The sequence below is a fragment of the Drosophila ficusphila genome, unplaced genomic scaffold, assembly GCF_018152265.1.
Source record: "Drosophila ficusphila isolate 14025-0441.05 unplaced genomic scaffold, ASM1815226v1 contig_791, whole genome shotgun sequence".
NCBI lineage: Eukaryota > Metazoa > Arthropoda > Insecta > Diptera > Drosophilidae > Drosophila > Drosophila ficusphila.
This window is the reverse complement of record NW_025064737.1, coordinates 13,864,076-13,885,642: the sequence shown is the minus strand read 5'-3', so window position 1 is coordinate 13,885,642 and position 21,567 is coordinate 13,864,076. Positions and strand designations below refer to the sequence as shown.

Sequence of the window (21,567 nt, the reverse complement as noted above, 5' to 3'; positions counted from 1 at the left end):
GTAGCCCAGCTCCTCCGAGTGGGTTGATTCGAAAACTTTTCATTCGAGCCGGCACCACTTTCTATTTTCCAGCCGATTGTTTGACTTGGCTTCCGCAGTGTTTTAATTGCTGAACAGAACTAGAAAATCACTGTTCGAGAACAAACATTTAATTGCTTTTAAATCATTAAAGTACTTAAAAGTATATTTACCTATTTTCAATACCGAATTATATTAAAATTTCTCCTAGAACTGAATTATTTACTCTTCATTCTTTGGTAGTTAAACTAGATCTTAAATCTGTATATTCAGTTATCCAGAGTACTTAAGCTCACCTCGCCTGCTTTGGACACACAAAATGTTTGTCCTTGTTATTGTTTTGACTTCTTGTGCAAAACTTTGTTCTTAATTTCGGTATGCATCTGCCTTCCACAACTCCACTATTCCAGAGCCACTGATGGTCGTAGAATTTTGCGTTTATTTTACATTTATTATCATTTGCGGAGCATTGAAATTTATTTATGTTGCCAGCACAAGGACATCGGGTAAACGGGGCGTATGCGTGATACAGCTCTTTAACTCTTTAAGAACTTTCTTCTTTGTTGTCAGCTATTGTCTTTAGCTTGTTGTACTGATTAGTTTTCCAGGAGCTTCCACTGTTTGTTGCAACATTTTTGAGGGTAAGGGAGTTTTCTCCTTATCGCGCATACACTTCAAGTTTTCAACTATTGAGCATTGCCTTTTGTGTATTGTGTTTTCCTTGGCCATTGTCACTGCCATTGCCATTGTCTCGGTTAGAGCGAAATTACGGATGATAAAAACTGCAAGTGGGCAAAAGGAGGGAGCGGTGGCAAGAGCTCTTTGTTTGCTTAAACATCTTGTTTTTAATGAATGCCCGCCGAGCAATTTACCGCCAGGTGGGCAAAGTCAATGTCATTCTTTTCGCCGAGCTCTTTATGTTTTAATAAAAATAAATAAAACAAACGGGCGCAAAAGCCGCAATTGAAACTATTTGCACACCACTCACGTAGCGGGCGCTTAAGACTCAGCTAACCGGAAGCTGGCAGCACCACATCCGGTCGAAAGAGGACCAACCAAAGCCAACCGAGCCACCCTGGCCACCCGAGCCACCTGAGCCACCCCAAAAGCTCATTAACATTTTAAACAGCAACGCTAAGCGGCGGCCCGTTTCCATTTCCATTCCCACTCCCATCCCCACCCCCACTTTCATTTTCCCATTCACCTGCCGTCGTCGGAAGGTGTTAAAACAGTCCTAAACGCCCACACACCACCCCTTCCTTCCCCTTCCCCTCCACTTGAGTACTGTGGGTAGCGGAGGGTGGGGGTGGGCTGGTGGGCAGGTGTGTGTTGACATGGAGCCGTTAAAGTGCTCGAGCGCACCTCAAGTGGCTTTGTTCAGTTGGCCCTTTGGCGAGTGTTTGAGCTGCAGGAGCCGCCGATGTCGCCACCAGCTGGAAAAGTCCTTTGGCCGATCCTTGTCCTCGCATTGCACTGAAGGGAAAATTCTTAGTGAAAGTCGAAAAGATTCTTGTCAAGAAAACGCATACATAAACATGAAACGCATCTATAAATGTGAAAATATTTAGAAACATTAAGGCAAAATGGCACACCTTTTTTTCTAATCGGTTTTTTTAAAAAAAATTGCAATAAATTCTTGTTTACTTAACATATACCTTATTCCTACTTTTGTAGTTTTTTTTTTGAGTTTATAAAAGTATCTATTTAAATTTTTTCAATCACAAACACATAACCCTCATAGCTCTAAATCAAAACACATTGGTTCAAATACCAAAAAAAAACTTTTTAGTGCTTAAAATCCAAGGACCTGGACTAGTCTAGTGCACGCTTCACGCCACGTCGAAATGAAATGCTAAATTATGGCACTTAGCTGCTTGAAAATCGACTTGGCTAGAGGGTAATTATCATGATCATTATGCCTTGTTTATTAACTCTAAAATTTCGCGTTTTATTTGCGCAATGAAGTTGGCGATTTACATGCAAAGCTGGGAACAAAACACGAACAAAGACCAAGAACTCTCGTTCTGCTGATTGCCTTATCTGGCTGGTAGAAGATGGGATTACTTATAGGGAGTTTGGGATACACTGCCACTGCCCCATTACCCCAAATTGGTTTCTCTTTAGGCCCGAAACTCAAAGGAGCTTACAATTTTAGTTTCGGCTTAGTGGGCTTATAATTAAATAGTTCAACCCGGAATAAGGCGAGCCAAGGAGCTCAAAGGATAACAACACCTTGCGCACACACACTCACAAACTTACTTTCTTGGGCACCCACTCCCACTCACACACACCCACTAAGGCACATAATAAGCAATTTGGGAGGTTGGGGGATGGTAACTTTTATCAGCATCATTAAAATTCTGACACATGTAACACGAAATCAAAACTTTGACTAAAAGTGCAGAAAGTGTTGTTGCCATCGCAAGGAGCAGTCCTTGTCACTCGACACTTTTCCGCCCTTTTCCTCCCGGACTTCAGACCCTCCCCCTCTCCCTCCCCCCCCCTTTCTGCCCTTCTCTCCTTTTTGGCCGCCCATGACGCCGGCGTTTTCCAGATCCGACTTTCGTGGATGCCTTTGGCGCATTCTGACTCCTTATACTAATTTCCATATAAGTAGCGTTAACATATCATTTGCATAAATTCTGTTGACATCTTTTCAAAATCACACGAAAATGTTTTAAGGTGTCGCCTTCCGCACACACTCGCACACATTGTTATCCTTAAATTTTACAGGGATCGGTCTTTGAATTTGGTAACTTGCACAGAAAGAAAACAGAAGGCAAATAATACAACTTATTCAATTAAATTATTTGAAAAGGAAATCTACTCTCTTAAAAATGTATCGTTTTTAGTGTAAGCAAAACTACTTTTTTTGTTGCCGTGTAATTCAGTACATATATACATATAAGGTACTATATTTATACAGCTTTATTTAGTTTATAGTTAAAGTTGACGTTCCCTAAATTGACTTCCGTTTAAAGCAACTGAATTCCTTTCTTGCATTAAACATATCTTTCTCAAAGCCTAATTAAATCAGCTTGAAAGTGAATTTCTTGAATTAAAATTATAATTAATCACATGCCACAAAGAACGATACAAGAATTCGCGCTGTAATCCCAATCCCCAGGAATGTTAGACAATTTTTCAGCATTTGTCAGGTGGCACAGAGACAGGAAAATGGCGGGCAAAAAGCGACGCTCGTTGTAATTTTATTGAAATGAAGTGAAGTGAACCTTTTTTGTACCTAAAAAAATTACATGCGCGAATTGCCAGAGGCGGTGGCAGCTGCTGAAGTAAAAGCACAAAAAGGGGGGCCTCACGGGGGGAAAGGGGAGAACATTTAGGCTCCGCTGATAAATTTTCATGACACGCTGCACACTGTCATGTGACAAGAATCAGTGTCAAATATGTTGTCATTTAATTTCGCACTCTCACACACATGCAGACGCAGATTTGTGGAAATGTTAATAAGCTTTTGCCTTTTGTGAATGTGTGTGCGAGTGTGTCTGTTGAGGGCACTTGAACACCTATCTCCCTCTTTCTCTTTCTCTCTCTTTCTCTTTTATTCTTTGCTAGTGTGGGTGAGTGATTTAATTGCTGTTTTTCGCATCAACGTCGCATTATGAATTTTACATAAGCCTCTGTCGCTTTGCATATTTTTTGCGCTTTTCCGGGTATTTTGTTTTTTCAGCTTGACCTTTGTGTCAAGTCAATAAAACCTTGTCATGAATTTAGAAAAATCTTAAATATAGAACGCAAATTAAAAATCAAACTTAAATAAGGAGCTAAAGTGTGATTATAAATCAGAATGCTATGAGCTTTCCTATATTTATTTGTATTTTTTAAAGTTTCTGAAAAAAGGCTCAGTTTGATCTACAGAATTTGCTGAAGAACTACGCATATATAAATAAAAAAGTGTGCATTTTTATTAAATAATGCTCGACTTACACATAAAAACTTATATTTGTCAAAAAGTTACTTTTATCTTAAATATTCATCAGTATAAATAATCTCCTTCTCTCTTGGCCCTACTAATAAATGAATGTCTTCAAGGGAGTCTTGTAACTATTCTCACAAATTATTTAATTAAGGTCTTTAAGGGTATTTCAATAATCGCCCTGTCGAGCTAGTCTGGCTTTAATTTTGGTTGCCTGCCTGCTGGTTTTTCAGCGGCTTTAATTGATCGGAGCCAGCTAGCTGTGGCCTGGCATTTAGGCATTTATCACGGCAACATGATTATGCTTTTAATGGGCAGGTGAGTGGGCGGAAGTCCTGGAGATAAGGGAGATTAGGGGCGGGGCAATGGAAGGGGGAGGGGGGAAAGGGAAACAGGGAGACAATTTGCAGACGACGGGGACGCACAAGGGTTGGGATAGCATATGTGACAGTGACAGTCGCAGGGGCGACAATGTTGGCGCAGAAACCGCAAATATGTCCTTGTAGATGTGTTGTTGTGCCACAAAGGACTACCTACACACATACACAAATACATATATATATATATATGTTACCCATATAAACATATAGAGGAGGACACACATTAGCAGCCAACAGGATGTCTGGAGCAGGCGAGGATAAAAGGCAGGCTGACTGCCGCCACCGACAATGGAACTTGTCTTTTTAATTAAATGCTAAAGGAAAATGCAAAAGATAAATGAAGTTGTGCTAAATGCGTGCTGTGCTGTGGAAAAACGGGAAAAGGGGGGAAATTGCTCTGGGAATTCGCCGGCATCCGTAGGTGTCCTTGGATTTGGGATTTCAGCTTTCAGCTTTCAACTGGCAAGCTGGTAAACTGGCAAACTGGCAACTTCATTTAGCGCCCAGCGTCTCTGATGTGGTATTATTATTGAATTATGCGTTTCAACTCGGAATAGGCGGGAATAACCACCCAGCTAGCTAGCAAACCAACGAGGCGTTCTGCCAGCGGGCTTTCAGATGGGTTTCGGTTTGGTTTATGCGGATCTTAATGGCGGCCACATGTGTATGCCAAGATTTGATTAGTCCACAACTAGGGTAAGGACAAGCGGTCGCTATTCAATTACAGATGGGGCTTCCCAACTTTAAGTGCTGCACCCCTAAACTTTGAATTTAACTTAGTTATAATATGACATTCATAGAAGTCATTTCTCAAATAATGCATTTAGCAGTCGTACAAAAAACGAAAACGAACTTTCTTAAATTTTTGGTCTTAAAGAACTACATTTTTCAAAAAAATCAGTTCCTATCCGGGATTCCTTTTTTAAATTGCTTGACGTTTACCCCCACTATCCAAGTATCAATAAATTGAAAGAATATAGCAAACAATAAACCCAAAATTGCCAAACAATTAAATCCATGTTGCTAGAGAGTAAGCCCCCACAATTGTTGTGGCATTTGTAATCGCTGTTCAATAATTTTTGTCATTTTATGTACCCGGCTTTGCGTCGACATATTGATACTGGGCCTAACAAGGATTCGATTACAAAACGCTCGCTTACAAGTGTCATGTATCAGACTGAAGTGGGCGGAAGGAAGTAACATCCCATATATATATATATATATATATATATATATTTATATATATATATGCACTTATACGATATGTGGCAGGAACTCCCATTCGCAGTTGTGGGCGGTTCGCCATCGATTACAGATCAAATTAGATGTATAAATAACAAAACGATTAAGCGATTGAGGAGCTAAGCCAGAGTCACAGCAAAGTCTTCAAGTGGGGAGAAGTTTGCTTGATTTTATTGCCAAGGCGGATTACTTGCGACCCGGCAATTTCTGGTTGTGTGCGGCTCATTTGGATTATAATTGATGTCCTTGGCCAGTCGCAAACCAATCGTCATCCCACCCCCCGCTTTACTGTTTTGTCCAAATATTTTCACTTGGCATTATTCTGCGGCAATTCCCATCTTGGGACGAGACTCAATTTTCAAGTTATTTAACGCCATTGATCCCCTTGAGAATCGGTTTTCGCAACATGTGTATGTTTGTTGAGCTCTGACTGTCTGAATACGAATACCCGCATTGCTGGGATGACAATAATTTGGTTTTGTATTCGTAGTTATTTGTAGGTACAAGCCACAAACTACACTTAAAACTTTAAAGGCAAATGAAAACAATAAAATTTGGATTTTATAAACAGTAACAATTAAAAAATGAGGAACTCCATTTAATAACAGAAAGTGTTCTTTTGCCTGTAAGTTTTCTTTGTCAATATAGATCCCCTTTTTAAGAGTGTAATTTCGGTGTTTTGACGACCACATGGCGTATGATGAATATCATGAGCAATGCCTAATCAACTGCAAATGAAATGGACAATTGCCACCGAATGAGCTGGCTAAAGTTCAGTGGGAGGTGCGGTGACCACACGCATCGATACATCAAATTGACACTGTGGATGCCAAAACCAACACACTCGTACACACACGCACCCACAAACACACACCGCACACCCAGTAGAAAAACAACAAAGGGAGAAAGCATTTTGCCGACGCTGATTTTCTGCCTTCCTCTCCGGATCGCTTGTTCATTTTACGCTTTTGGCTTCGAAAATAAATTGCCTCGGCTGTTTGTGCCAACAAATCCGCTCATTGCCGTTTTGGGCCAGCTCTACGCCGCTCATACACCTAGAAAAAAAGTTAGCTCATCTCTCTTGAATACGGCAAATATTTCAGAAATGAAGTATTTATTAAAGTACTATATTACACTATATTAATTATCTATATCCCTTCAAAATTAAATTTTCTATGATATTACTTATTACATTTGATTTATAAAATAAAAGAAGAAATGGTTACAACTTAGTTAATTATTTGCTGGTTACCCCTTTTTTTTTAATATTTTGCAATATTTTATACCAGTGTATAATGTTTTTCCCGCTGCCGCTTAATAACCATTGTCCGCCAGTATCCAGTAGGAAAGGACCTAAAACGTGTTCAACGTGGGAGCTATAAACTGTCATTTAAGTTGTTGTCGATGTCATTCCGCTGGCCTTTGTTTCAGGGCATTGTTTCAGTTTTGGCCAAGATTTGTGGCTGCAACTAAAGGCGACGGTGGCGGCCAAGTTTCAGTAGCGGCAAAAAGCGAAAGTAAATATATTTACGAGCCCAGGAGCAGCAGTAGCAAAAGGACTAAAAATACTCCTGTGTAAAATAAACAAGCATGGCCGACTTCTTAGGAGGAGGAGTATGTAAGGCACTTACCTTTTAAACAACCGCTGGGTCTTAAAGGATTTCTACGAAATACACGTGAAAATGCGGTACAAAGTGGGTCGAATAGGTTAAAAAGCTAACTGTCTTTTTGTAGACAAAACAAATTATCAATCGGAATAATCATACACCGTTTATTAGTTAAATATCCCTGTTAATTAACACTGGCGTTTCTCGTATTTTGAAATTGTTTTTGTATAACTCGCTTTGATTTGTGTGGCCGTGCCTTTTAATTACATTACACGCGTAATGCGTGCGAGTGAGAATTAATTCGGAAATAATTTGTAAGCAGATTATTAATTGGAGCTTTTTCCATTTGCCCTGCGAACCATAAATTAAATTGCATTTAATTGAATTTTAAATTAAAGCAAACAACGGCAGCGATGTCAAGCTTTTTCAAATACCAATTGACAGTCATCCCGTATCAAGATGAACAATCCTCGGCAAATATTTGATGGATGCGCATTCTCTATTTGTTGGGGACATCCGTCAAATCAGACTTTAATTTATCTCCACTGCCAATCTGATGTTAAATTTTTGCACAATGAAATTCAACTTGTCCAAAGTCAAATGTGAATTTGTCGAATATCAAGCAAATACTTAATTTAATTCCATTTGTTTATTGATTGCACTTACTTAATCTGCGTCGCTTTGCAAAAGATTTGCATATCGCACTGACAACTACTTAATGTGAAAGTTAAAATGTCAATTCAAATGTTCAATTACCTGAAAGTCGATTCTGAATAAACACAATTTGAATAAATTTGCTATTTTATTATAATAAGTATGGACAAGTGACTTTACAGTTGGCCACTTACCATACTGATTAATTATTGCTTAAATATTCAGATTGGTTTTCCATATAACAAACAAAATAAAAATATTATATTATAACATTACCATGTAAAATCTTTTAGTTTTTTTTTAAAGTATTCCTGTAATATTGAGTATATAAGAATAATGAGTTCACCAACAAATAATAAGCAATATAAAAATTGCAAACAAATACTGAGATTTAAAATTTGTATTTAAAAATAAATAAAAGTCTGACATCTTTATTTAAAAGTTAATACTAAATGTTGCTCAAAATCAGATAACAAAATTGGCAATTACACATAGAATGAAATTGTGGTAATTTTTTTACCTATCAACTTTTTTATGCTTACTCATCCAATTAGTAATAGTTAATCAGCGATTTTCCATTCGTGTGTACATCTTTTGTGCCGACTCGTGTTAGTTTGGGTTCATTAAAACATGTTAAACACGTAATGGCTATCTAACCGAGTTCTCTGCGGCTGCAAAGGGGGCGTGGCAGGTGAGGAGGCGGGGCGGGAGCAAAATGGTCAGCAGCTGCAGTCGGCCGCAAAACCCGAAATGCTTTCAATATTTGCGGCTACGCCAGCACGGGGTCATTTGTTTTTGACCCCGGCGAACACGAGTCGCTGATCCCGAATGTGGGGCTAATTTTTCAGTTGAGTTTTGATGCCGCGCCACTTGTGTCAAATGCATGGCAGCATTCGTACAAAAAACAATTTTCCTAATTCGTTTATGTGTTTTTTGGATGGATATGTGGGCGGAACTCTATTTATGAATCATACGCTACGTTGCCCTTTAAAAAGCCAGCGTGAGTTGACCCCTGAAAATGCTCAGCTGAGGCCGCTTTTCATTCAAGAAACCCAATGTGGCTATTATGAACGCTCGGTTGATTTTAACAATCGTAAAATTTAAGTCTCTTTAAGCGTGATAAGCGATTTTACTTAAATAATATTCTGCAGTTCTTGTAATCCTGATTGAAACTTCTCATAAATAAGCACAGATCTCCATTTAATCAAATGTGTGTTTCAAATGCAACCAAACTTGAGCCTCCAAACCGTTAATTTCAATTTAGTGGAAGCCGTTTCTCTGGTGACTGACATTGTTTTATGTGCGCGGTGGCTACTGCAATTCGGTCAGCAGGTGGACTCCCAACCTCCGCTATCCTCTATCCTTTAGCCTGCATCCTGCATCCTACATCCTGCCTCGTGCATCCTGCGTAGGCCGGACCTGGATCGAAATCAATTAGTTTCGGGGCCAAGCAGCTGCACAAATTGCAGGCGACAACAGGCCAGACCCTCGACCCCGATAAATCCAATACTCGCAGCAGAAGCCAGCAGCCGAGACAAATTGAACTGAACTCAGCTCCGGTCAGGCTTTGTGGCTGCGGCTGTCAAAGGCGCTAGCCCTGGCCCATATTTCCGAGTCGCTGGGCTTATTACCAGTAAGACTAACTGCACACCGTGAGAAACAAGAGATTTCCTAACTCATTTTCAACATTAAAATGGATATTTATATAGAGAAAAAAATCATTCGAAGTCTTTCTTAAATCCTTCTTGCTACATACATAAACCGTACAGATCTTCTTTAGTTTATGCTTTAGTTTAAGGAACACAATAAATATTTTTTGCAGTGCAAGCTCTTACCTTCAACATCCGTAGGCTGGGCAAACATTTGCACACAACTCGGTCCCATTTCGAGTGTGCTCGTACAATTCTTTTTGCCTCTTTTTTTTATTACATGTGTACTTTTGTGATTACATGAATATTTTAAAAGCGCGCACTCGCACAAAGGTGGAATCCGGCGGAATGGGCGGGGCCCTCAAACACACAACTGACATGAGAACTACATTAAAATAATTTATTTTAACGCATTTTTTGTCATAACCCGATGGGGAAAAAACTCATTTCCTTTAATGATTCCATCTTGTACACGCACACTGTTAACGAACTCGGCCAGGATGCGAGATCCTTGCCCCCAACAACGCACATGGTTATTTCATTAAAATTGCCTTTTGTTGTTTGTGAATGTTTGCTTATTATTAACGCCGTGCCGTATCATCTGTATCCGTATCTGCGCTGTATCTGCATCTGTATCTCGAACCGTATCTGAATCCGAAACCCGCGAATCTGTTCGCTGCATTTTTATGGGACCAAACGACACAGCATTTGCATTACTGGTCGAGCCAGCGACCTGCAGCTTAATAAAGACTAATTGACTTTCTGACCATTAACGTGGGGGGCGAAACCCAAAAAAAAGGGGATGGGGGCGTGGTCCCGCCAGATGATTGGCAATTACGACAAAGACAGCATGACAAAACGCGATAAACGAATTAACATTTAAATTAATTTATGTCCCAAGTGTTGGCCGGTCGCCCCGAAACGTTGACACTGTATTTGTCATGGGCGCTGACAAATTTGAAACTTCTGGCAAGCCCAACATGTCCGACACAATGTGACGGCCTTCACAAGTTGCATGCCAAATTTATGCAAATGAAGGACGCCTGCAACTTTGGACTGGGTGTGTCCTTGGTCGCCAGCGACAGTCGCTGCATCTAATTAGCCCAAGTAAATTACAAGACAACCCGGGGACAGGGAATCCAGCTCGAAAACCCAACTTCCGGCGATTGTTCCAGATTGCAGTGCCAGTAAATTGAATAATCCACTGAATTGAATGCCTGCAGTTGGGCAATAGTTACGGAATGAAAGTCATTCTTGGTATCTGTTTAAGCTCCATTAACTGGGGATAGAAATAATTTTTAACGTAAAACTTATTTCCAAAATGTTTTTAGAATTTGGGAAGGTTGACTTAAATTGAATACAATTACTTAGAAAATCTTACATTAGATTCCATAAACATTTTCAATTACTAACTTATTTATTTTATTTGTTCAGAAGATGTTCATTACCCAAAATAAATATTTAGTATTTGCACAAAATGGAATGTAATTATTTCCTAACCTAATACTCCACAGGAAATCCAAGTGTGTGCTATGCAATTTGAATTTCGGCAATCTCTCAGCGAATTAAGTGCAAAGAAATTGGACCTCCGGGCATTTTAATGTCTGTAATGATGATTGCCAGACAAACGTCACACCAGGGCGATATTAGGCCCCCGCAATGATGATTGGGAAGTGGCTGTTGAGCGCACTCGTATACATTGCGCATACGCCCCGTAACTAACGGAAAGAGCTAACGAGCCACCGGAGAATCGGTAAATAGTTTGCCGTAAATTTGCCAACAGAGGTTGGCCGCTTAAAGTTGGCAGAACTCATTGGCAGAGGCATCGCCATTGCCATCGCCATCGACAAGCTATTTGAGCCAATGTTAATTGGGTTTGCTGCATCGAGCTTAATATGGCGCGGCAGCAATTTATTTACGTGCCATTAAAAATGCACATAACAAGCAAATTGCATTTTTACCATACACTCACCACGCTGTTCTCGTCTGTTCGAATGCAAACTGTTTGGGGGAATGGCTCTTAAGTAAATTACAATAAATTTGGCGCAAAACTTGCATATGAAATGTGCAATGTTCGTGTTACAAAAGCCACTCGCTGTCGGCAATAATATAATTAAAAATTAAATGGCAAATTAATTGGTGAAAAATATCAAAAAGACTTTCTACGCAAGCCGGCATTTGCGGCATTTAAAATGCCATTAATATTGCATCAACACCTGCAGTACACGCGCTTAAATAAACATGCAAAAAACGCCGGCGCACTTCACATTAAAACGTTCTGGCCAAAAAACTATTGATGAATAATGAACGCGGCCCGGAAACAAAGCCATCGCGACCGCAGATACAGATGCAACTGCAACAGAAATCGCTTTCCCGCAGCAACAACTGCTGCACCATCAGCAGCAACAGCAGCAGCAGCTGCTGTTCGACTTGTAAGTGACACGACCCGAGTTCGGACCCGGCTATAAATCAGTGGCCAACTGGCCGGCATTGTTTTTTACTATATAAACACAAACAAATGGCGCACAATCATATTTATAGCTTTTGTTGCATGTAAGTTCGAAATATTTCTTCGATTTATTCTACAAACAAGGTAGCTGAACCACTCAATGCGTATTTAGTAAAATTGTCAAGTTTTTGTAGGTCTCAAGTTTATGTACAAGTTCAAAGCATTAAAAAGGCTTAAGCATATCAATTAAATTTTATAGTCCATATAAACGCTTTTAAACTAAAAATCCGGAAAATGGCTTTTTCCGAAAATAGCCTAAATCCAGCACTAAAGAGCCTATAACTTTTCTTATTGAAGTCCGATTTTGGATTTGTATACCTCAAAATGCTTGTGACAATGTCCCCTAATAAACTTCATTAGTTCGGTTTTTTTTCAAATTTTAATGATGTTACCCCTGTCAAAAAACCGAAAATTGGCTTTTTCGGGGATGGACCAAAACCTGCACATTGTTCAAGATATTTGATGACTGCAAGGGTATAGTTTCCTTTTTTGCTTTATTATTAAGTTAAAAGCCACTCAATATGACCATTGGACTGACTAAAGTGTTATATTATTAAGGCTTTTGTTGCCTCCCAATTAGTCGAGATAATTAGGTGGCAAACGGCATCCAAGGACTCCATCGTTCACGACTCGTGTCCTTTTTTAAATGCAAAATAATTACGTTTACGTATGTATCCCTGGCCCTCGATGTTTCTCTATCTCTCTGCGGTTTTTAATTCTCGCATTCATTCCATAGTTGCCCCGGTTGCCGTGTGTCTGTGGCGAAAAGTTTCAGGCATGTTAATAACACTCATAATTAAAAATTAAATGTTATAATTTCGTGTGTGCTGCCGTGCGGCTTTTTCCGTTTGGTTGCAAATTATTTCCAAGCTATGTGGCAACAGACAATTATTTACGCAGCGCTCGCAGCATCTGATTTCACCCCTATTTTCCTGACCTTTTTCCCATTTACATAGATGTTTCCCAAGCAACTTTGCCAGTGTAATTATGCAATGCAAAGGCCATGTTTGCCGAGATTCACAACAAGCCATGTATTTTTGATGGTCATCAAAAAAACGAGAGAATGATCACCCTCGCTTCCCTCGTTTTCAAGAGACGATGTCGACAAGTACTGGCCAGGCAATAAAAGTTGGCAACTACTTTGCAAGTTTCCCCCGATGTTTTATGGAAACGGAAAAGGTTATGCAAGCCAGATACTTAAAAACACAAATACAAACTGCTTTAAAACTGTTTCCCCAGTAGTCAAGGCAACGAAATATATTTTAAATGTTCCCTTGATACGATGCCGCATCTCAAACGAATAGGATTTCAGGGGCGTGATTTAATTACCTTTTTAAGGCTGAAAGAGTCTTTCTTGTTTAATATTGAATATGCGTTACGGATGTGAACATTTCTTTTAAGTCATGTTTATTAAAAACTTAAAGAAAAACTGGTGGTGGTTATGCTACATACATACATACATTTGTTATTTTGAGATATACAATTTAGTTATTTGTTGATGAAAAATACATGTTACGATGTTTAATATGTTTAAGTGATGTAAAATAACAGTCAAAAATGCATGGATTTATTATTTTTTTCCAGTGAATTGGATGGCAAATTTAAGTGAAATCAATTGAATCCGGACCTTAAATTGTGTTTCGCCCACTCCAGCAGGATCTGCGTGCGAAGCCACTTTGAATAATTATTGGCGCAGAGACAGAAAGTCAATCAGTGGGAATGCAGCGGGCAATTTAATACAATTGCGGGCCAAGGCGCTTATTCAATTAATTACTTGAAACAGTGCGTCAAAAAGCGGCCAAGTAATGCAGAAAAAGCCGAGTAATTATTTTACACTTTGCTACCGCTGTCGTTCGTCGATTTTCCACCGATTTTTCCACTGAGCCGCTAGGCGGAGGCTGCATTTTGATGAAGTTTTTCTCGGACACGGCCAGAATTGCCAGTTTGCAATCGCAGTTGGTCATTCCATCTGTCGCCTGTGTATAATAAAGTTTGCTTTAAGTTTGTTAAACCCATGCCGTTCAGTAGTAATGTGACCCAGTTTTCGGGTCCGGTCTTCGCAATTATCGACATCTGATTAAATGAAATCAAAGACAGGCCACGCCGAAGGCAATATAAATTCGCATAAATTCGCCACGGCGCTTTAAATGTCAAGTGGCGCTCGTCCATCGATTTTTCTGCCTCGCTGGCTGCTGGGGTCATTTATCAATATGTAGATTTCCCTGGCAGAGAGTTCAATGGGTCCGCAGGCACACACACACACACACACACTAACCGAAACCTACACCCACCCACGGATCCTCCCGTATAAATTGCGTAATTTTTTTACACGCACACACAATTGGAGATAAATTGACTGATATGCATGTTGTGGGCCGCCGTCGTCTGTCTGGCAGTTTGATGTATGCGTCTGCCCGGAAAAGTGTCCCCACGCCCACTCTCTCTCCCACTTTCCACTCCACTCTACTTTCGCTTTTATGCTCTTTGATTTTTTCTTTAAATAAATCGACGCCCCAAGCCACTTCCGGTGACTGCACTAAAATGCCAGACAAGAGCTTAATGGCATCAATTTCCTGCAGCCGAAGTTTAAATGGGATCCATGGCAACTCCTCCGCTAAATTCTAATATTAGTCCAGTTTGATTTGAACCTGGTTGGCATTTTATTGGCCAACAAAAGGTGTGACCCAAATATTAAGATAAGGTAGTTGTGAAAAAAATCGAAAGCAATGCAAAATACTACGAAACCATTTATGATATTTGTTTGTAACAAGAACTAAGCTGAAAATAAAATCAATTTAAGAGTCTCTTTTTATTTATTTTGTTTTTATTAAATAGCGCTTAGTGTAATGCTCTTATTATTGTTATTTAAAGAATCTCTTTTTTAGAGTTACTGTCCCACAGTTGCACAATTATTGATAAATACACCAAAACAAAAGAAACCCATTTCAATAGCAACATAAACACACTTTTAAACACGGGAAATACGTAGTCTTCTGCCCAAAAACGACATGGTCTAATACCCAAAAAATATATTGCTCAGAATGGCATTATCTCATTTGGGGAACAGAGATCGATCGTGTTGCAACAGCCAAGTCTGCTTGTGTTCCTGGGTGCCAACTCCTCCTCGAAGAAGACGCCTTTGGCGGTGGCCTACTTCATATGGTGGAAAACTACTCTCACATCCCCGAAATGGGCATGATGCTGGGTATGTGGCAGTGTGCCAGGACCCCCCTTGTCGCATAAATCTTTCAGGCACAAATAAATCGAAAGCAATGCAAATCAGTGCGCCCCGCGTTTTCCTCTGTTCAGCCATTGTAGCCACTCGAAAATGTCAATGACAATGATGATGAACTGCAGAATAGAGCGCTGACAGCTGCAACGAGACGATGGATAGATGAATGGATGGATGGAGCCTGGAACCTATACAGGGGACACCATCTGCCTCACAGTCACACACGAAAAAAAGATTTTATATTAATAGAAATTTTAATTTTATTATTAACAGGAAAGGATAGTGCAGAACACTACAAAATATTAATCGAAATTTTTGAATTTAAAAAGAGTTGCTTGTAAATTTCTTTTTTTGTATAATATGATCTACGGATTAAAAGTCATATATGAGAATACATGTTGAATTTAAAGTTTAATAAAGAAAACACTGCTCCTTTGTATTAAGTTTGCAATATTTTTTCGAGTACATTGGCTGCTTTAGTGGCATAATTTTAAATATGGACCGAAGCTCCAGAAATACTTTGCTCTGGTTGAACGCTTCACTGGCTCGTCGACTGCCTTTTGCCATTGCCTCATGACAGCTTGATTTGTTGGCAGTTGGCATACAATTGACATTTGATGGATGGTGTTCTACATTGTCGGGACATTCTCCATTTCAGCCTTCTAGCTGCATTCGCCGACCATTGAGCCACTGCAGGCCCTTGAAGTCTTCCCCTTTCTGGTTTCTCTAATTAAGGCGATTTCAGTTTGGGCGCACCATTTACTTCCCCAAGTGTTTCGGCGGAAGAGGTAAATTAAGGCCGCAAAAAGCTTATCACTGATCAATTTTCGTGTAACAACAGTAAACATAAATGTTAATTAGGGCTTTTTCATGTATTTAAATCTAATGGATCTAATTAAGAAGCATTCAAGTTTGCTATTTCAAAAAAAATAATGACATTTTATTTTATGCTTCACTGGTCGTGGTGGTAATTTTAATAGTTTTTGGTTTTGCTCTTAAACAAAGAGATTGGACCAAAATAAAAAAAAGGTTTTCAAAAATGGGGAACAATGTTTTTATTAAGCCAGACCAAATTCGGTTAATTAATCTAAGTAAGTTTAAGATAAACATTAACGAATGCTCGTCTTATCCCATAGGCATACCAATCACTATAGAATCCATAGGCTCCTTTGGGAAACGGCAAGGTATACGTCAATTGTTTTTCTAAATAAGAATACGGAACTTTTTCCACGACGACGTCATGCTAAAATATCTTTCTTAAAATGGTTAACTAATTATACCAAAATCACTTACATCGTAGGGGCAAGTATGATTCATATTGGAGTAGGAAGAAAAGAGGTTAAAAATAAATGCAAATGCTGGAGAAGACTTCTTGTTTTTTAAAAACTTGCATCCATCAACAGTGACATTATAGAGAAATGGTTTGTATCCATTTAGCCGTTGATAAATTGCGAAATTCATCTGCAATCGAGATGTGGTTTAATGAAAAAATGATTTTAGGAATGAAAATAACACACTTTGATTTTGTGAATGGGCACCTTGTGTAATTTTACTTTTAAAGACGCGTACTTGTATGTTCTATTCACAGACTTCAAAAAGCAGTACTCAAACGAAGAAAAAGATTCATCCAGAGAAGTGCAGTTAATATTTGTCAACTCAACAGAAAAGTGTGCCTTGAAATAAACTTATTTTAATAACAGCGTTGATCAGTTTTCACTTTTTAATACCCACATCATGAATATTTAAAAGCAGCACGAATAGTGAAATAAACAAAGTATATTTTAATGGCATGACGACTGAAAAACAACTGAACGAATTTAGATGTATTTATGTCTACATTCTTCACTAAAAACTATTTATAGAAATTACTTTTTAATGATACATAATGGTAGTTAATTAGATTTTTTAATCTGAATTTCCTTACCTTGACGGAACACAAGTTATTCATGTAGGAATAGGAAGCAAAGAGGTTTAAATCAAATACCATTGCTGGAGAGGATTTTCTATTCAATATGAACTTGCGCCCAGTAACAGTGACATTATAAAGAAATGGTTTGTATCCGCTCAACCGGTGATAAATCGCGACACTCAGCTAAAATCAATATGTGGTGTAATGAACCAATAATCGGTGCAAAAAAAACAAGAACCATATCTGTTAATAGTGGTTTATACATGTTTTTAAATCTAATGGATCTAAATTAAAAAGCATTCAAGCTTTCTATTTTAAAAAATAATGACATTAAATTTTATGCTCCACTTGCCGTGGCAATAATTTGCATAGTGCGTAGTTTTGGTTAAAAAATGTATCGACTAAAAGAAGTGAAAAGGAATAATATTTCTATCGGCAAAACTAACACTGGCCTGGCTAAACCCAAATGGAATTTAGAAAAGGAAGTCATTGTACTTTTTTTGTTATTAATTTATCTTGTTTGAGTCATATTAATCTAGGTAAGAGTAAGATAAACATTTACGAATGCTCGTTTTTTCCCTTCACCGTACCAATCACTATAGAATGCATAGGCTCCTTTCGGAAATGGTAAAGTAGTTGTCAAATGTTGTGCAGCGTAAGAATACGGCAGTTTCTCCACGATGATGTCATGCTAAAAAATATTTATCTCAAAATGGCTTACTAATTTTAGCAACAACACTTACATTGTAGGGGCAAGTGTGATTCATATTGGAGTAGGCAGCAAAGATATTAAAAATAAATGCAAACACGGGATTAGACTTCTGGTTTTTTAAAAACTTGCATCCATCAACAGTGACATTATAGAGAAATGGCTTATATCCGTTTAGCCGTTGATAAATAGCAATATTCACCTGAAATAAATCTGCGGTGTAATGGGAGAATATTTTACAAACTAAAATAGCATACTTTAAATTTGTAAACAGGCACCTTGTGTAGGGGAGGGTGGTCCCATACCGACCGGTCGTACCATACCGACCCCCCATGTTTCTCAGAGATGGCGATGCTAGCCGAATTGTCGGTAACTTCAGTGAAAAGCTGTTATAACACAGACATTTTGGAGATAGATAGCCACTTTGACTTATTTTGTTTCACTGCAATTTTTCCGTTTGTTTTGTTTCAACGCCTGTGACATTTATTTTTGAGCGTTACTGAACTTGAGCTTAAATTTTTTTTTCTCCGCATAAAAATCGGAGAGTACATTTTTCTGATCGTTGATAGTCCTAGCTTTCACTCACATAATTAGAATTACATCGCTCTTTGCGTCTTTAGTTAATGCCGAGCAGTTAATCAGAAAAGGTCGTGGTGGTCCGAAACCGACCGCTAGGTGATGGTCCGAAACCGACCCCCATTTATTGGCAGCTTAATATGTCATAGCGTATTTTTGAGGGAAAATATGAAAAAGTAAACAAGATTCAGTAAAGAAAAGTAACAGAAACATCAAAACACATCAGAAGAAAGCGAAGAGACAGTCATCAACGAGCGGCTTTCGAAAAACAACGCGAAAACAACGCGAAAACTTAGTATGAGAAAGAGGACAACTCAGACTTCATCAATTGACTACAGTGCCCTTTATTTCATACATTAATTTTTATTTTCTGGAAAGAACCTTCAATATATTTCTTAATAAACGTCAAAATCATTAAAGTCTATTTTATGTTATTAAATTTTTCTGTTAAGAAATAGGGGGTCGGTTTCGGACCACTACTTTTGAGTACGACCAAAAAGTAGAGTTTTATATTTGCCTGAATATCTAACGCTTCAAAGCACCTACTCACTTACTAATCATTTAGATGTATAGTAAACTGATCCCTCTACATAGTAAATTTTTGAACTGAACTGAAAAATTGATTTTTCTCACCTTTATCGCTTTTGCCTTTTAGGGGGTCGGTATGGGACCACCCTCCCCTAGTTTTACTTTTACGGACCCGTACTTGTATGTTCTATTCACAGACTTTAGGAAGCAGTACTCAAACGAAGAAAAAGATTCATCGAGGGATGTGCAGTTAATATTTGTCACCTCAACAGAAAAGTGTGCCTTGAAATAAACTTATTTTAATAACAGCGTTGATTAGTTTTCACTTTTTAATACACACATCATGAATATTCAAAAACAGCACGAGTAGTGAAATTAGCAAAGAATATTCCAGTACCATTGCGACTGTTAAGAAGCAACTGAATGAATTTAGAGCTTTAACTTTTAAACGTTGTTCATGAATTAATCATTATAAGCTAAATATAAATTACTGTTTTAATGGGATATTGTCGAAATTTTAAGATTAATCAACCTAAATTGTGTTGCTGGTTTCAAAAATCACAAAATCAGTTGTATTAAACAAAAAGAACATGAGGTTGAAATCAAAGCTTTTTACTGGAGAGGATTTTCTATTCAATACGAACTTGTATCCATTCAACCGTTGATAAATCGCAACATTTAGCTAAAATCGATATGTGGAGTAATGAACCAATAAACGGTACAAAAAAACAATAACGATATATGTTAAAAAGGGTTTATTCATGATTTTAAAACTAATGCAGCTTAATTTGGAAGCACTTAAGCTTTCTGTTTTAAAAAAATAATGACATTAAATTTGATGATCAAACCCTATGGACTTGTATAGAGTTTAGTTTTACGCTTTGAAAATAAAAGTGTCGACTAAAAAAATATAAGTTTTAAAAAATGGGGAACAATGTTTTTATTGAGTTAAATAACACTGGCCAGGCTAAATTGGTTTTACTTATATTGATCTAGGTAATTGCAAGATAAACATTAACGAATGCTCGTTTTATCCCTTCAGCATACCAATGACTAAAGAATCCATAGGCTCCTTTCGGAAATGGTAGGGTAACCGTCAAATGTCGTTCCACATGAGAATACGGCAGTCTCTCCAAGATAATGTCATGCTGAAATATCTCTCTGAAAATGGCTTACTAATTGTACCAAAATCACTTACATCGAAGGGGCAAGTGTGATTCATATTGGAGTAGGCAGCAAAGAGATTAAAAATAAATGCAAATACTGGATTAGACTTCTGGTTTTTTAAAAACTTGCATCCATCAACAGTGACATTATAGAGAAATGGTTTGTATTTTACTTTTTAATACCCACCTTATGAAAATTTAAAAACAGGACGAGTAGTGAAATTAAAAAAGAATATTTCAATCCCATTGCGACTGTTAAAATACAACTGGATGAATTTAGAGCTTTGGCTTTTATACATATGTATGTTCGCTCTTTATGAAGCAATCATTAAAAACTAAATAAAAATTACTGTTTTAATGGGATGTTATGGCAATTATTAAAAATAATAAACCTAAATTGTGTTGCTGGTTTCGAAAATCACAAAATCAGTTGTATTACAAAAAAAAAACAATTAAAATCAGACAGATATTTTTTTATTTGGCAAAATATATGTATATAATTCAGTTATTTTAAATGTATGTTGCTTTACTAATTTTTATTTAGGTTAGTGTACAATGCACATTTACGGATGCTCGTTTTATTTTTTCATTATACCAATCACTATAGAATCCATAGGCTCCTTTGGGAAATGGTAAATTATGCGTCAATTGTTGTTCCACGAAAGAGTACGGCACTTTTTCCACCATGATGTCATGCTGAAATATATCTCTTAAAATGAATTACTAATTCTACAAAAAGCACTTACATCATAGGGGCAAGTGTGATTCAAATTAGAGTAGGAAGCAAAAAGGTTGTAAATAAATGAAGCTATTGGAGACGACTTTTGGTTTTTTAAAAACTTGCATCCATCAACAGTAACATTATAGAGAAATGGTTTATATCCGTTGAGCCGTTGATAAATCGCGAAATTCAACTGCAATGGATTGTTTAATGACAAAATTATTTTTAAATGAAAATTACGTACTTTAAATTTGTAAACAGGCACACTGTACAGTTTTGCTCGTAAGGATGCATACTTGTATGTTCTATTCACAGACTTCAAAAAGCAGTACTCAAACGAAGTATAAGTTTCATCATATGAGGTGCAGTTAATATTTGTCATCTCAAAAGTAGAGTTTGCCTAAGAACAAACCTATTTAAAAAGGTTGCGTTGATTGGTTTTCAGTTATAAATACCGACATCATGAATATTTAAAAGCAGTACAAAAAGTGAAATCAGCAAAGAATATTTTAATAGCATGGCGACTGAAACACAACTGAACGTATTTAGAACTATACAAACATTTATGTGTAAATTTCACCAAAAACGAATTATAAAAATTAGTTTTTGAATGGTACATAATGGTAGTTATTAAGATTTATTAATGTGAATTGTGTAAGTGGTTTAAAACAACGCAAAATCAAAGGAACAAGAAATAGAGCAATATTTAGCTTTAGCTTCTAGCTTTAGG

General features: G+C 37.8%; 2 protein-coding genes and 1 pseudogene across 2 annotated transcripts; all 3 read right to left on the bottom strand.

Moving 5' to 3' along the window:
- Positions 1-16,315: 16,315 nt before the first annotated feature.
- On the bottom strand, positions 16,316-17,176 carry LOC108087061. Its single transcript, XM_017184237.1, has 4 exons — positions 17,153-17,176; positions 16,746-16,901; positions 16,522-16,689; positions 16,316-16,471 (listed from the first exon to the last, which is right to left on the bottom strand). The coding sequence occupies exons 1-4, from the start codon at positions 17,174-17,176 to the stop codon at positions 16,316-16,318; spliced, it is 504 nt and encodes a 167-aa protein (XP_017039726.1).
- A 496-nt stretch (positions 17,177-17,672) lies between these two features.
- Positions 17,673-20,172, bottom strand: LOC108087062 (annotated as a pseudogene).
- Positions 20,173-20,656: 484 nt separating this feature from the next.
- On the bottom strand, positions 20,657-21,219 carry LOC108087063. The gene is made up of 3 exons (XM_017184238.2): positions 21,082-21,219; positions 20,863-21,030; positions 20,657-20,812 (listed from the first exon to the last, which is right to left on the bottom strand). Exons 1-3 carry the CDS (start codon positions 21,217-21,219, stop codon positions 20,657-20,659), a joined length of 462 nt encoding a protein of 153 aa, XP_017039727.2.
- Positions 21,220-21,567: the final 348 nt, after the last annotated feature.

Coding starts and splice junctions, on each gene's coding strand:
- LOC108087063 (XM_017184238.2), bottom strand. CDS start 21,219: ATGACAAATATTAACTGCACCTCATATGATGAAACTTATACTTCGTTT. Junction 21,031..21,081: donor TGCCTGTTTACAAATTTAAA/GTACGTAATTTT, acceptor AATCCATTGCAG/TTGAATTTCGCGATTTATCA. Junction 20,813..20,862: donor ATCACACTTGCCCCTATGAT/GTAAGTGCTTTT, acceptor GATATATTTCAG/CATGACATCATGGTGGAAAA.
- LOC108087061 (XM_017184237.1), bottom strand. CDS start 17,176: ATGAATAACTTGTGTTCCGTCAAG. Junction 16,690..16,745: donor TGCCCATTCACAAAATCAAA/GTGTGTTATTTT, acceptor TCTCGATTGCAG/ATGAATTTCGCAATTTATCA. Junction 16,472..16,521: donor ATCATACTTGCCCCTACGAT/GTAAGTGATTTT, acceptor AAGATATTTTAG/CATGACGTCGTCGTGGAAAA.